Source organism: Mirounga angustirostris, unplaced genomic scaffold (genome assembly GCF_029215605.1).
Source record: "Mirounga angustirostris isolate CCGP_5_RB_7025 unplaced genomic scaffold, mMirAng1.0.hap1 SCAF_1, whole genome shotgun sequence".
Taxonomy (NCBI): Eukaryota; Metazoa; Chordata; class Mammalia; order Carnivora; family Phocidae; genus Mirounga; species Mirounga angustirostris.
This window is the reverse complement of record NW_026991709.1, coordinates 163,781,705-163,798,307: the sequence shown is the minus strand read 5'-3', so window position 1 is coordinate 163,798,307 and position 16,603 is coordinate 163,781,705. Positions and strand designations below refer to the sequence as shown.

General features: G+C 43.4%; 2 protein-coding genes across 13 annotated transcripts in view; both read left to right on the top strand.

Annotated features, from left to right (window-relative positions):
* HRH1 (histamine receptor H1) overlaps positions 1 to 8,616 on the top strand; it is an 82,926-nt gene extending 74,310 nt beyond the window's left edge. For all 9 annotated transcript variants that reach the window (XM_045861841.3, XM_054504592.2, XM_064592350.1 and 6 more), the window contains one exon: positions 1,378 to 8,616. In XM_045861841.3, the coding sequence (XP_045717797.1) occupies positions 1,413 to 2,876 (1,464 nt within the window). In that variant the 5' untranslated portion in view covers positions 1,378 to 1,412 and the 3' untranslated portion in view covers positions 2,877 to 8,616. The remainder of the gene's footprint in view (positions 1 to 1,377) is intronic.
* A 1,405-nt stretch (positions 8,617 to 10,021) lies between these two features.
* The window catches only part of ATG7 (autophagy related 7), a 231,371-nt gene continuing 224,789 nt past the window's right edge, over positions 10,022 to 16,603 (top strand). For 2 of the 4 annotated variants that reach the window (XM_064592190.1, XM_054504588.2), the window contains exons 1-2: positions 10,034 to 10,082; positions 15,925 to 16,124. In XM_064592190.1, the coding sequence (XP_064448260.1) occupies positions 16,093 to 16,124 (32 nt within the window). In that variant the 5' untranslated portion in view covers positions 10,034 to 10,082; positions 15,925 to 16,092. Of the gene's footprint in view, positions 10,083 to 15,924; positions 16,125 to 16,603 lie in introns of all 4 variants that reach the window. The other 2 variants (XM_045861818.3, XM_064592208.1) reach the window with 2 other exon arrangements.

Below are 16,603 nucleotides of genomic sequence, written 5' to 3'. Positions count from 1 at the left end.
AATCAATGATTTTTATATTAAAAAATAATTTTCTGTCACATTGTTGAATGACAAATAGTATATGCAGAGTGAAAAGAGATTCTCGATCCCCCTCTGTGTGCAATGAGGCAAAGAGAGAAATGAGAAAATAGAACTGTCCTCAAGGCAACAAGGAAAAAAAGAGAAACGAGACACATCTGTAGCAGAGGGTGGTTGGAGCTACCTTGAGAATAGCAGCCTGTGGGAATGTTTGGGGGAAATGCTTCCTGCTTTCTCCCACCCAAAATCAAAAATAAAACTGAGATGAACTTCCCTAGCCTCTTTCCTCCTTCCTGGGATGGCTGCAGACTATTCCAAGGGGTGTGAGCTTGGTCAGGGCTGAAGGTGAAGCTGTGAAGTGCTGGTTTGGGATGTGGAAGTGGAGAAAGAGACAGGCTGAAGCTGTAGGTTTGGGGGCTATTATCCTCACAGAGCTGATGGCTGGGGCTGACAGGGGTGAGTGGGGAAGGCTCTCAGGCAGACAGTGGAGAGTGACAGGAGCAGAGAGCAGGACTGGGTCATAAGAGGAGAAGGCGATGCTGTTCAGAGGAGGCATACTGGAAGAAGCTGGAGGGTTGCTCTGATGGGCAGTTCAGAGCTGGAGGAGAATATGAAAAAATACCCAAAGCAGGACTCTAAACAGGATACCTGGAAAAGCCTTTAGAGATCACCTGCGCCACTTTTCACATTTGTGAGAAATGTGAGCAACACAGCCTGAGAGATCACTCAGAATACCAATGGCAGAGCTGGGGCAAAATCAATGCTATCCACATGATGCTTTTCCAACAAAGTAACTCAAGGGTTCCTCCCACAAGGATCAAATGCCGTAGGGTCTTGCTTTTTATCTGAAAAAGAATATCATACAAATTTAGTTTTCTTCTTAAGAATTTATCTGGCTTTGTCTCAATATGAAAGTAGTTTGTTTTTGCTAAATTTTTAAGAGAGATTTACACTCTGTTAGGGCTTCTCAGTTTTCTTCAAACTAGAGTGCCATATCCGGTGTAGACCAGTCATAATGCAGTCCACCTTCCCAGAACACATGCAACATGGGACTTATACAAACTTTGCCTTGCTTTTGCCCAACTCTCTGACTAGAATGTAAACTCCACGAGGGCAGAGATTTTTGTTTTGTTCACTGCTATATTCCCAGTGCCCAGAACAATGCCAGGAATTCACTAACTAGTCATTGAATAGGTGAAGAAATGAATGACTAAGGAAGAAGGGGATATAGACTGTCGGTAACCAGCAGTATCCACTGCCCTGAACAGCATACAACCCCAGTTACATCAACTTGATGGTACCAAGTGACTCTACTGATCTCCAAGGCGCTGACCTTAATCCTTGTGTCTTTCTTCCCAGGGAGGGAGCCACAGCTGGAGGCTGCTCTTGTGCCAATGACCCTTCCCAATTCTTCCGGCGCCTTCGAAGACAAGATGTGCGAGGGGAACAAGACCACCATAGCCAACCCCCAACTCATGCCCTTGGTGGTGGTCCTGAGTGCCATCTCCTTGGTCACAGTGGGACTCAACCTGCTGGTCCTATATGCCGTGCGGAGCGAGCGGAAGCTACACACTGTGGGGAACCTGTACATTGTCAGCCTCTCCGTGGCAGACTTGATCGTGGGAGCTGTCGTCATGCCCATGAACATCCTCTACCTCCTCATGTCCAAGTGGTCCCTGGGCCAGCCTCTCTGCCTCTTTTGGCTTTCCATGGACTACGTCGCCAGCACAGCATCCATTTTCAGTGTCTTCATCTTGTGCATCGATCGATACCGCTCTGTCCAGCAGCCCCTCAGATACTTGAAATATCGTACCAAGACCCGAGCATCAGCCACCATCTTGGGGGCCTGGTTTCTCTCCTTCCTGTGGATTATTCCTATTCTGGGATGGCATCACTTTATGTCACAGTCCTCGGAACACCGGGAAGACAAGTGTGAGACAGACTTCTATGATGTCACCTGGTTCAAGGTCATGACTGCCATCATCAACTTCTATCTGCCGACCTTGCTCATGCTCTGGTTCTACGCCAAGATCTACAAGGCTGTACGGCAACACTGCCAGCACCGAGAGCTCATCAATGGATCCCACCCTCCCTTCTCTGAAATTAAGCTCAAGCCAGAGAACCCCAAGGCAGGGGCCAAAAAACCAGGGAAGGAGTCTCCCTGGGAGGTTCTGAAAAGGAAGTCAGAAGATGCCCACGGAGAGCCTGTCTTGAAGCTACCATCCCAAGACCCAGGGGAGATGAAATCCCCAGGTGTCTTCGGCCAAGAGGAGGACAAAGAAGTGGACAGACTCCAGTGCTTCCCACTTAATACTGTGCAGGTGCAAACTGAGGCAGAGGGGAGTGGCAGGAGTTACGTAGTTTTCAACCAGAGCCAGAGCCCGCTTGGGATGGATGAACAGAGCCTGAACATGCCTGGGGCCAATGAGATGTCAGAGGATCAGATCCTAGGTGATAGCCAGTCCTTCTCCCGGACAGACTCAGACACCCCCACAGAGTCAGCATCAGGGAAAGGTAAACCTACAAGTGGGTCCAGCATAGGCCTTGATTACATCAAGTTCACTTGGAAGAGGCTCCGCTCACATTCAAGGCAGTATGTGTCTGGGCTGCACATGAACCGAGAACGGAAGGCCGCCAAACAACTGGGTTTTATTATGGCGGCCTTCATCCTTTGCTGGATTCCTTACTTCATCTTCTTCATGGTCATTGCCTTCTGCAAGAACTGTTGCAATGAGCGTGTGCACATGTTCACCATCTGGCTGGGCTATATCAACTCCACGCTGAACCCCCTCATTTACCCCTTGTGCAACGAAAACTTCAAGAAGACATTCAAGAAAATTCTGCACATTCGCTCCTAAGGGAGGCAACGAGAGGATGCAAACAAAGCAATGTTCCTGAAGAAAATGGAGGATGAAGCCCTGTGAGTTGCCAGGCACCTGGGCTTTCTGGAGTCAAAAAGAAAAGTCTTAAGGACTAGTAACTTGGAAAGTTCTTAGGTACCATTGGCAGAACAGCAGATGGCGGTGGTCAGCAGATAGATTGTGTACTCTGAGCAGAGAGCAGGATATTTCCAAGAGAATCAGATCTGGATGAGTTCTCCTGCTCCTCAGGAAGTGTGGGAGCCTCAGACTCTCATTGTAATTCAAGCTTGCAGACTGGAATTAATTGGAAACCGAAGGGACACGTGGGGAGAGTTTCACTGGTGAATTAGACGGAACTCTTAAGCCTTCCTGGAATGGAGTTATAGGACTGTGTAGAGACCTTACATATGCAGATAGATGCTGTCCCCTTCCAGGGGTCACCTTGATAGGCATGACAACAATTCTATCGTGACTGTGGTCACTTCTTAGAACACCTCTCCTCTGAGCCCCTTCTACAGCTTTCTCAGAACCAGTGTCTGAACCACCTTGGAAATTCTGCCTTATTATTTCTCATTCACGCATATCTTAGAGTTAGTAGGAAATTATGAAGCTTGTACGTTCACTGTTTTCAACCCCCAATTCCTCTTGACTAGTAACAAAAAAATGATAAAAGATGGCCTCAAAAGAAAGAGGAAAAGGGTATTTTTTAACGGTTGCAAAATAAAAACAAAAAAATGTGAATGGAGAGAAGAAAGCCACGTTTCTTGAAGGCTGGGTTATGCTTATCTCATTGAAGCTCTATGACACCCCACAGCAGGAGGATGGTGTTACTAGAGGAGCAAATTGAGGTGTGGCAAGGTGAAATAAGGTGCCCAACATCACATAGTTGGAATGAAAACCCGGTGGGGTTCCAGCTTATTGTCACATGTTACCTCCAAATGGCAAAAATTTGTCCTGTTAAGTATACAACACATACACACACACACACACACACACACACACTATTCCTGAAAGTGGTGGCAATTCTCAAAAGGATGTGTTGAGAGAAGGAATTGCTGACATAGAATATGCCCGAGGCTGCAGAAGGTGATACTTTGAAGGCACAGTGTGCATTTTTATCTGTGAGTTCTGCTGTGTTTGTTGAAGAAAAGTCATCATGTTCTTTTATAGGCACACTTTTTCAGTAGTTTCCCATGCCTTTCACTAGCAAAGGCATGGGAACATCCAGTTTTCCTTGGGTTTATATCGCAATCCAGTTGTGATTTATATTTTAAAACTTAATGCCAAACTGTCATATATGTAGAAAAATGTAGTGCGTGTAAAAGCTGATATTTTGTCTCTTGTGTTCCTGTTTGCATGATCTGTTAAAATGACAGATTTTTACCTACCTAAAATATGCTATTTGAAACTATACTGAGTTTGATTTATTTAATTCTACCTTTCTGAGTCTCTTCAACTGAGAAGATGTATTGAAATGTACTGTCAAATATTATGAGATCTGATATAGGGTTTCTCTTTGGTTTCTGGTCACATTTGTAAATGTCTTTAGAAAAGAACTTACTTTTTATAACAATCTTCACTATCTGCTTGGCATCCCCTCAAAGCTCTTCTTGCTCAAAACTGGGGGAGCAAAAGAGACCTTTATACTGGTTTTAAAAGCTGCAGCTGGTCTGTTCCCAGGTGAAAAAACATTTCCCAAATGCCCCTTATTTATGTTGATAAATGGTTGAGACAACTAGTGAAGACAAGTGTTGATGAGCTCTGACTTTGGGTTGAAGAGACCTGGATTTGAATCTGACAAGAACAAGAAATGGTCAATATAAACTGTCAGAGCATAAAAAAAACGAGGCCTATGCATTATTGAATACAGTGTTTATGGTGTATGCAGAGTGTCTTGTACACAGTGGGGACTCATATATAATTTTAAAACATACTGAGCATACTATGTGCCAGGCCCCATGCTTTGCCACCATTATCTACTTTAACCTATACACCAATCTCATGAGGGAGATTTCTGTGTCTTTACAACTAGGTAAACTGAGTCACAGAGAGAAACTGAGGAATGGGAAGGCAGACAGAAAAGGAGAAGTAGAAAGTGGGGGACAGAAAGAGCATAAACCAAGTGGCATAATATTAATACACTCAAGAAAAATCTACATTCAAGAACATACTCTGTATTAATGTATTCAGAAGTTAAATATATTCAAAAGAAGAATAAACCATCCTTAGCTTTTGATAAATAGAAATTCCTTCAAATGATTTGTGAAGACCACATGAAAACCAGTCAACTACTGCATCACATAAATCTTTAAAAGCTTGTGAAACTGTTCCATCTAATAGAAATTGCTATAGATCTTAGAAGTTGGTAATGTTAATAAAGTGTTCATTCAGAAAATCCATTAGTTTGCAGATTGGCCATTTGATGAATTGGCCATTTGGCTACTTAGCTTGCAGAAAATTGCTGGTGTCTCTTTTGAAAATGGGCCTTCCAGAGGTAGATTTAAGTCCTAACACAGGATGAAAAGGATGCCGGGGCTCTTCTGGCTGGGATGCATTTTAAGTTCTGTAAAGAAGTAATGCTGTTAAGATCTAATTTGCCAATATGTCCTTCCACAGTTTCTTGGGCTTTCAAAGCCGAGGCTGTGCAGCTTATAGTTACCATTGTGGGGAGCATGTGCTCTCCTCAACTGAGCTGCAAGTCAAATGATGAAGGTGGATTAATCTGAATTGCTATGGTCTTGAATAAGTGTCATGGGCCCCATTGCCTTGCTGTGTCTGAGAACATTCTCTGCCTTTTTAAGGGTCCTGGTCTTGCATCTTTCATGATGCGCCATTATCTTGGTGCCCCAAGGCATGAACATCAGTTCAAAAGCTCAGAGGAAAGCATCATCCTGTGTCTACCTCTGCTGCAATCAACCCTGAAGGGGGGTGGGGGCCAGATGTCACATGTGGTACAAACATGGCTGGAAGACCAACAGTTCCCAGAGAAGTGGAGTCATTGTGAGCTGGGCAGAAACTCCAAAAAGATGTTAATTATAAGGATCTTGAAGTCCAGCAGAGGTAACAAACTTATAAAGAACTAACTTCAACCCAGGCTCATATATGCCTAATAGAGGGAAGCCTAGAGGTGGATGGGTGTCATCCTACTGGGTATTTTAAAAACCAATTTTGTTACATTCAATATATACAGTAAAATGCACCCATTTAAAATGTAGAGATCAATGAGTTTTGACAGATGTATACACCCATGTCATCCCCATCTCAATCAAGATATAGAACAGTTCCATCAACCCAGAAAGTTCCTCATGCCCCCTCTACATCCCAGGCAACCACTGATCTGACTTCTAATCACTACAAATTACTTACGCTGATTCTAGAACTTTGCATAAATGGAATTATATGATATTCTTTTTTTTTAATTTTGTCTACGATACCCACGTTTCAACTGGGTTTATCATTATCATCATCATCATTATTGAAGTATAGTTGACATACAGTGTTATATTAGTTTTGGGTGTACCATATAGTGATTTGACAGTTCTATGCATTACTCAAGGCTCACCATGGTAAGTGTAGTTACCATACAATGTGATTATAATATTATTGACTATATTCCCTGTGCTGTACTTTTCATCTCCATGACTTATTTCACAACTGGAATTTTGTACCTCTTAATCCCTTTCACCTATTTTGCCCACCTCGCCACCCCCCTCCCTTCTGGCAACCACCAGTTTGTCTCTGTATTTATGAGTCTCTTTCTGTTTTGTTTGTTTATTTGGTTTGTTTTTTTAGAATCCATATATAAGTGAAATAATATAGTATTTGTCTTTCTCTGACTTATTTTACTTAGTATAATAGGTCTTTCCTAGGTCTTTCCATGTTGTTGCAAATAGTAAGATTTCATTCTTTTTTTTACAGCTGAGTAATCTTCCATTGTATCTTTATCCTTTCATCTATCGGTGGACACTTGGGCTGTTTATATCTTGGCTATTGTAAATAATGCTGCAATAAACATAGGGTAGGATGTATCTTTTCAAATTAGTGTTTTTGTTTCCTTTGGGTAAATACCCAATAGTGGAATTACTGGATTTCTATTTTTAATTTTTTGAGGAACCGCCCTACTGTTTTCCACAGTAGTTGCACCAATTTATATTCCCACCAACAGTGCACAAGTGTTCCCTTTTTTACACGCCTTCACCAACACTTGTTATTTCTTGTTTTTGTTTTTTTGTTTTTTGATACTAGCTGTTCTGATTGGTATGGGAGGATATCTCACTGTGGTTTTGATTTGCATTTCCCTCATGATTAGTTGATGTTGAGCATCTTTTCATGCATCTGTTGGCCTTCTACATGTCTTTGGAGAAATGTCTATGCAGGCACTCTACCCATTAAAAAAAAATTTTTTTTTAAAGATTTTATTTATTTGTTTGACAGAGAGAGACACAGCGAGAGAGGGAACACAAGCAGGGGGAGTGGGAGAGGGAGAAGCAGGCTTCCCGCTGACCAGGGATCCCGATGCGGGGCTCGATCCCAGGACCCTGGGATCATAACCTGAGCCGAAGGCAGACGCTTAATGACTGAGCCACCCAGGCACCCCTACTCTACCCATTTTTAATTGGATTATGTGTGTGTGTGTGTGTGTTTGAGTGTGTTGAATTGTGTAAGTTCTTTATATGTTTTGGATATTAAGCCCTTATTAGATACATGATTTGCAAATATCTTCTCCCATTCACTAAGTTGCCTTTTTCTTTTGTTGGTGGTTTACTTTGCTGGGAAAAAGCTTTTTATTTTGGTGTAGTCCTAATGTTTATTTTTGCTTTTGTTTCTCTTGCCTGAGGAGACATTTCCATACATTACTAAGGCCGATGTCCAAGAGATTACTGCCTATGTTTTCTTTTAGGAGTTTTATGGTTTCAGGTCCTACATTTACATTTTTAATCCATTTTGGGTTTGTTTTGGTGCTTGGTGTAATAAAGTGCTCCAATTTCATTCTTTTGCATGTGGCTGTCCAGTTTTCCCAGCACCATTTATTGAAGAGACTGTATTATCCCCATTGTATATTCTTGCCTCCTTTGTCATAGATTAATTGACCGTATAAGAATGAGCTTATTTCTGGGCTCTCGATCCTCTTCCACTGATCTATGTATTTTTTGTGTGTGTGCCAGTCCCGTACTGTTTTTATGACTACAGTTTTGTAGTATATCTAGAAGTCTGAGATTATGATACTTCCAGCTTTGCTCTTCTTTTTCAAGATCTTTTTTGCTATTTGGGGTCTTCTGTGGTTCCATACAAATTTTAGGAATATTTGTTCTAGTTCTATGAAAAATGTTATTGGTATTTTGATTAAAATTGCATTGAATCTGTAGATTGCTCTGGGAAGTATGGACATTTTAACAGTATTAATTCTTCCAATCCATGACCATGAAACATCTTTCCATTTGTGTCATCTTCAATTTCTTTCATCATTGTCTTATAGTTTTCAAAATATAGGTCTTTTACCTCCTTAGTTATATTTAGTCCTAGGTACTCTTTTTGGTGCGTCTACTCGGTTTTGAAGCCAGAGAGAGGGTTACACGAGCAGAGGAAGTGTGAGGGTATTGCAGGGGTGGAGATTTGTATAAAAGAGCAGAGTGTGCTTAAAACATCAGAATTAGTTTGGTGTGACCCGAGCATGCAGTCTGAGGGGGCAGTGGCAGGAGAGGAGCCTGTTTACAATATTGAATTTTGCCTGATCCCTGTACTCCTGAAAAAAGTGATGGTTTTTCAACACCCTCCCTCCACTCTTCTGTGCTCCAGAAAGGGTTTACTGCAAAGAAATATCCATTCCTGTATGACTTAGGTTAAGACTCATGGATACCTTTCTTGTTTACATGTGACAAGGCAAGACAGTCCTTCTGAATTGCTCTTCTTTGCCTTCTAAATGTTTAGCTGAACTACCTGTATTCACTGATCAATCCAAACAAAATGCTTTGTTAACCAACTTTAGTTAAGCTTCTCCCATACCCTCCAAGCCCCTTATTTTTTACTTACCCTCAGCCTGAGCCACCATTCAGCCCCTGCAGAGAATAGACTGACCTCAAGGTAAAACATTTTCTGACCTACTACTATCCAATCAAGCCACCCTTTCCTCCCACTTTCCCACACCCAGTTCTTTCTAGCGTTCTTCACTCTTCCCTATTAAGGAAAAATTCTTTTTGCCTAACCCTTAGACACTTCCAGATCTTTTAGTCAGAGTGGTCCCTCTATTGCAATAGTCCCTTCCCTTCCCTTTTTCTCCCCCCTTGCAACAATCCTTTCAAATAAAGTAATCTCCTCACTAAGTCTGGATTTGTTTTCTTATTTGGCAGAGTCAAACATGCTTCCATTAGAATCTTACCCCAAAAGCTCTGTAACCTTCAGCAAGCCACTTAACTTTTCCTGGTCTCTGCTCCTTTATGTGCAAAATGGGGATAATATGACATCTATGTTCAGGACCTTTGTGGTGATTAGAAAATATGAAACCCTGAAAACACAGTAGATAATAGTAGTAATTACTCTTTTTATTATGACTCTATTGAGCTACATCTGAGTCACTTTCATTCCTTATGAATGAATGGCCTTATATGTCACATTAAGTTTATACTCACTATTGTGTCTTCAATATCTGACCAATGCTTGGCACATAGTATATGCACGATAAATGACTTGGAAGGAGTAACTTTATCCCATTGACAGCGGGGAGCTATGAGAATAATATCTGGTCTAGAAGGAACAGGTTAATTACTGACGACTTTCATGAACTTTTACCTATTAAAATTCTCATTTGTCTCCACACCTGCCTCTTTAATGACACTTAGGATACGTTTAATGCTGCCTCTTCTGGAAAATGGAAATGATCATAATTCCTGTCATGCTCTGAAATCGAAAGAGAGAAAGTGGAGCAGTTTTTTCAAAGCACGACAGGCATATAACACATTTCCACAGCTGATAAACTGGCTTGCTCGGCTCTCACCAGGGGGCCTCGCCCACCTCCTGACGCTCCGCCTTCCTTGCAACTCAAGTTCCTCCCACTCAGCCCGGTGCTAGGGGCTCATATACCAGGTTGGCCCGCGCCTCCGTGTGCGCATGCGCACCACTGACCTGGGCAGGCGGGTGGGCGGGGCCATATGCGTCATCGGGGCGCGCGCTGCGGACTACGCAGTGGTTGCCGGAAGTTGAGCGGCGGTAAGTGAACCGCGCTGGTGAGGGAGTAGCGGGGTCCTCCGGGTTGGGTTTTGGAGGCCTGGCGGGAAGGGTCGAGCTCGGCAGTGAGGGCGAGAGCCTTGGTGGATTTCAGGATCCTCTCTCCTCCAGGGAGTCCCTGACTCCGGCTTTCACCCTCCTTCTCCAGCCACGTCCCCTGGGACTGGTTCAGTCCGGGGTCCTGACTAGAAAGCTCCTAATGTCCTAAGTCAGTCCCTCCTGTCGTCTGTCCGGGAGTCCTCTGAATCTTCGGTGTTGGAATACCGGGCATAGGACGCCAGGGCTCTTAATCCTGGTTTTGCCCGGATTTGCTGTGTGACCCGGGCATGTCACCTCTTTCTGAACCTGTCTTCCCTCATCTGTAAAATGGGAGTGATAAATAACGTCATTTGTGAAGCGAGGGCGTTAAATGAAGTCAGTTTTTTGTCAGGGCTTTTCTGAGCTAAGATTCTCGATTCTTCAGTTTGATCCAGGGGTTACAAACTTTAATGCTTATTCAGTCAGGTAAGGTAAATGTAGGTGTAAAAATTTTATTTCCATGTCAGAAATAGTCAAACGTTTTTGCTTGAGTTTTATGAGCACAATACTAACATATATGAAGTTGGAGAAATGAAAGCAAAACTCTTGTGTTGCACTCGTGTAATCTCTTGATTTTAAACACTGACGACTACAATTTTTTCAAAACCAATTTAAGAAAAAATGTTTTTTAACTTTGCAACTCAAACCAGGCATATCTGTGACTGCCCGTTTCAGACCCCTGGGACCCAGGTTCCCTTTCCAATTGAATACTTGGATTTCTTTTATGACACCCCGGCCCATGGGTTAAATTTCTTAAGTGGCAGAAAACTCGCTATTTCTGGTTATTGTTGTTTGGTCTTTCCCTAGCTTTGACTTAAGTCATATGTTGAGCTGAAAGCAGCTACCCCATAATCTCAGCTCATTGTCCCTCCTTCAGGCCCTTGGGCTCTCCCTTCCGCTTCACACCATTTCTTCTCCAGGCTGAGCACATTGAATTTATTTACCCATAGTAAACTCCACAACAGCTGAGAATTTTGCTATGTGCCAGGCATCACCATAAGCACTGCTGATGCAGAGGTGCTGTTCATGGAGCCTACTTTTTGATCGTGGTGGTGGCGGTTGTGGTGATTGTCCATGATACAGCGCTTATAGTGGGTGGTAGGTGTTTCAGATCCTGTTAGACGCCACAGAAAAAAGGAACAGTAATGGAATGGAGAGTAACTGGGGCTAAGCGGAGGGAGCTATTGTAAAATCTAGCTGGTCAGAGATGAATTCTCTAAGTGACTTTGGAACTAACATGCGAATGAAGAAAAAGCCAGTCTTGTGAAAGCTCATCTTGCCTAATTGTTTCTCCATCCTGTCAAACCGTTTACAGGTTGTTTCTCATTTGTAGCCCTTTGCGCCTGCTGCTTCTGCTGCCTAAAACATCTCCCCTTCCCCTTCCATTTTTTTTGGCCAGCTCCTCCCTGCCTCTCAGGTGACATGATTTCGAAATTCTTTAAGGAGTTAAGTACAGGGCTCTCATTCAAGATACACATCCCTGTCCTCAAGGAATTAATTATTTTTTAAATCAAGGAGATAGACAACAGCACTATGGTATGAAGCTGTTGTAGACATTTGCCAGAGGAGGACTTAGAGTGATCATACGTCAGGCTGAGGCATCAGAGAAGGCTTCTGTGAGGAGGTATTGCTTTATTCAAGGCCTGAAGGATGAGCAAGATTAGTCAGGAGAAGAGGAGTGGGAGGTGGGACGATAATGCACACATTGGGAGTGGCGCGAGCAGAGGCCTATAGGTGACTGCATGACCTGCAGGTAGTTCACCTCAGCTAAGATGGGACTATGGAAAGGTAAGCAGGAGGCAGATCACAAAGGGCTTTGGGGGCAACAAAAGACTGTATAATATATAATTAGGAACACAGACTTCGGAATCTGAGTTACCTGTGTACCTATGCTGGCTTTGCCATTGAACTGGTTTTGAGACCTTGGGCAAGTCACTCCGTTTCTAAACTTCCGTTTCCTCATGTGTAAGCCAACCTCCCAGGGTTGCTGTGAGAATTGAATTCTGTATGTTACCCACTTGGTGTTGGAGGATGGTAAATCATAAACGGTAGCAGCTAATATTGCCATGCTATGAAGTTTGGACTTTCTTGAAAGTGTGGTGTTGGAGAGTTGAGGCAGTGAAAGTTTAAAAAGGGGTGTGACATGCTCTCATCTATTTTAAATTACCTAGGCAGTTCCATGGTGATTACACTGGACAGGGCAGAGCCAGCAGGGAGACCAGTGAGGGCACTGTTGCTTTGGTCCAGGTGGCAGAGGAGGAAGGCCTGAACCAAGGCAGTGGCTGTGCGGACGGAGATGGATGCGTGGGTTTAAGGGCTAAAGGAAGTGGGATTTGCTGGACTGGTAACTGGATAACACCACATGGGGAGAGGAGGAAGATGAATTGGGATATGGGGGGTAGTGGGGATGGGTCCTATGTGTGGACGTAAGTAATAACAAAGTTCGTTGATTAGTGGTCCTTGACTGGTTATCCCTGGCCTCCTCAGATTTTATTTAGAAGTCCAAATGGCCTCTTTTCTCCACTTTTACCCATGGGCAGTGAAGTTCAGAAATGCCTTCCTCGGGCGCCTGGGTGGCTCAGTTGGTTAAGCGACTGCCTTCGGCTCAGGTCATGATCCTGGAGTCCCGGGATCGAGTCCCGCGTCAGGCTCCCTGCTCGGCAGGGAGTCTGCTTCTCCCTCTCCCACTCCCCGTTTGTGTTCCCTCTCTCGCTGTGTCTTTCTCTGTCAAATAAATAAATAAAATCTTTAAAAAAAAAAAAGAAGAAGAAGAAATGCCTTCCTCCTCCTTTTTTTCTATCTCCCGATCCTTCTACCTATCTCTGGTGTAAGGCCTGATTGTGTATTCAAGGGAGAATAATGAGATACTGCTTTGTTACCCAGTAGGCAGTATGCACCACCATGGTCTTGGCAGACCGGGTAACAACAACTCGGTGCCAGTCCAGCCCCAGATGATCACCTCTGGGGTTTTCTCACACCTTCTTTGTTGTGATTACCTTCCTTTGAACTTGTTCCTGTTAGACAGTCTCTCTTTAAGAGTGTGGTGTATAAAAGAAGATCTCTTTCCTCCAGGAGTCTGGCCTTACAGACCAGGGCTGTACTTTTTTTGTGATGATCTGAGCACTCCCATCCCCATCTTTGTTGTTGACACATCCTGCCCTTGACACTGTCACGCTGTGGCCTCCTGGTGCTGCTCGGCACTCCTCGTGTGTGTTTGGACAGCTCTCTTGCCCGTCTCCTCCTTGTCTTTCAGGTTTTCATTCCTCTTCCAGCTTCCTAACCTTGCCTTTGACCTCACGAAGTTGCAACCAGCGGTTAAGACTCCTCAACTGCTATAATTTACAAACTTGTCTCCAGCTGACCCTATCACTTTGCCTAATTCTGTGAAAGAAATACGTTTTGGGCTGATTCTTTTACCTGTGCTGAGATTCCATCTCCTTTTCCTCAGGACCTGGTCCTATCATTTATTCTGTTTCTCTCCTGCTTAACTATCTCTTCTCATTTAAATATCTGGAAAAAACCAAACACCTTCCCATTAACTTCTGCCATCAGGCCATCATGCCACCTCTTCCCATCCACATTTCTTGACTTCCTGAAGTCATCATTCGCTAAAATCCTGCTTCCACCCACTCGTCCTCCAAAATTGCTCTCCCTAGTCTTCACACCTCCATGTTACCAAAACTCTTGAACATTTTTCCTTCCTTATCTTTTGAATTCTGAGCACATCTGATATTGCTGATATTCCTTCACTTACGAAAACCACTCCTGCTTTGTGCTATCCCTCTGGCTGTTTCCCCCTGTATGCACTGTGGACTTTTTTCCTCCTTTTGTCCCTTGAATGCTAGTTTTCTCCAAGGCTCTGCCTTATACTCTGTGCTCTTCTAACCCACAACTTCAATTCCCATTTATATGCCAAAGACCCCTGTTCTGTATCCTGAGCTGGGATCTCTCCTGAGGGCCAGCCCTCAAACTCAGTGAGTCCAAAATGAAGCTCATCAGCTTCCCTCCAAAGCTGCAGTTCTTTCTGCATCCTTTATTCTGACTCATTCTCCTCCTTCCATTTAGTCATTCAAACCAGAGCCTTGGAGTCATCCTGGACTTTTCCTTCTCATCCCATCCCAGGCAGTCATCAGAGTTCTACAAATTCTCCTTCCTTGATATCTCCTGACACATTTACTCCTCCATTTTCTCTCCCACTGCCTTAGTCTGGGCTCTTCTCACTTCTTGCCTATATTCCTGCATGACCACTGAGCTGCTTGCTCTGTCTGGCCCACACTGGTGCCAGAGTGCCCTTTCTAAAATACAAATCTTTGCCAAAATACAAAGCCCTGCTTTGCAGTTTAATTTAGATACCCCTCCTTCCTCCTCCCATAACACCCTGCACAAACACATACCATACTGTAAGGCATTTGTTTTATCCACAAATTGCTATCCTGTCATTCCTGGTCTGTGTAACCCTCAAAACTTAGATCCTAAAATGCAAAGACCTTAGCTTTTTTGCCATTGAATGCTGAAATATAGCACAGGAACTTGTACATGATATAATGTTTATTGAAGGAATAACTAAATGGAAATCCCCCTGTCTTTGACACATGTTTTGTTGGTAACATTGTTTTTGAGTGCCTCCTGTGTCAGGTACATGCATTTTCTACATTTTCTAGTTGAATCCTCACAGTGATTCTGTACAGCAGGTGGTGTCCCATCTTATAGGTGGGTGTGATTTCTGTGTCTGTTTCCCTGCTCTAAACCCCTAACACAGGGTTTAGCACACATGACATACTTAGTAAATATTGATGAATATTCATTCACACAGATATATAAAAATAAATTGGACAGGACCAAAGACTGAGCCAATGACTTATCACTATTAGCTCCTTTCTTATTAACATCAGTTTCTTATTAACATCAGTTCATACCTTAACCAACATTCTTTGAGTAAGATTATTTTACCAGTTTTTGACCCCTCTGATTATGTCAGTATATCCAATTACAACATCTTCATCTTTTTTTTTTTTTTTAAGATTTTATTTATTTGAGACAGAATGAGAGAGAGAGAGCACATGAGAGGGGGAGGGTCAGAGGGAGAAGCAGGCTCCTCACTGAGTGGGGAGCCCGATGCAGGACTCGATCCAGGGACTCCAGGATCATGACCTGGCCAAAGGCAGTCGCTTAACCAACTGAGCCACCCAGGCGCCCCTACAACATCTTCATCTTGTCTACTAGGATATTTGGAGCATTCTTGTCAGAGACCTTGCTGAGGTCCAGATATCCTATGTCCTATGTCTGTGGTTCTTCTTTGATCAAGGAAGAAGTGCTATTATGACTTGTTCTTAAACCATAGTGGCCTCTTATGATGACTGCTGCTACAGTTGTGCAGGTTGTGTACTGCACAAGAGGCCACATCTGAGGGGTGCTTTGTGTAGGTCATAGGCATCATGGGTATATTTTGTAGTGCCAGTTTTCTAGCATACAAAGGTAAAATGTCTTGAGCCAACCCGTCAGTGTATTACAACAATTTTCTAAGGGAAGGAAGTAAAACATCTTGAGGAAGATGTGCAGTTTCCTAATTGTACAAAAGTGCCATGTGATCTAGAATGGCCCACATGACACTACTCCTAGGAGCAAAACCTCTGTCCAATGGACTGTAGAATCCAACCTTATTCTCATCTTTGGAAATCGCATATTTTGAAAATCTGGTATCAGGTGTTGGCTTGGCCCAATTTTTCAGCCCCTCTTCCTTTTCCAGGACTCTTTAAATATCACCGGAACTGAAAACCACAGAGCCTGTTACTCAGAAGCTAGACTCCATAACTCAGCCAGCTTTTAGGAAACCATCACGGCTTTTACTTGTTGGTTGACATAAGGGCTCCACAGTGATTCGGGTAAATCCAGGTGGCTGTCCGTCATATACAGAATGGAGCAACGTGATACTGTTGATTGGTGCAGGTAACAAAAAGGACTCAGAAGCAGGCATCCTGTCTCCATCTTCCTTGTGTTGTTTCTCCTCTCTCACAGGCCTTCTCAGCTTTTACAGCTCTCACTGCGTCTCCCTTGTAGGCTTGCCACACCCTGTAATGCTGGTATCCATTGCACCCATTCTCAAAAACTGAGGCTGAACAAGAACAGATTGTATGCGAAGGTTAAGGTTATTAAAGCAGAAGGAAAACCAAAGAAAAACAACTCCCAGGAGTAGCCAGTGAGAATGAAAGTTACAGTGTGAAGACTATGGAGGTGACTGTCAGTTCTCTGATGGACTTCTTGGAGAAACAAATAATGTCGATTTATAGGGGTAGAGGTGGCATACGGGGAGGTGAGGGAGACAACTCGTCCGCAGTAGCAGTTGTCCTCTCTGCTTATGTGAACAGCTGTGACCACCTTATAGTACAGTCACAAAAAGCCATTTTAGATGACTCGGTATCTTGTGG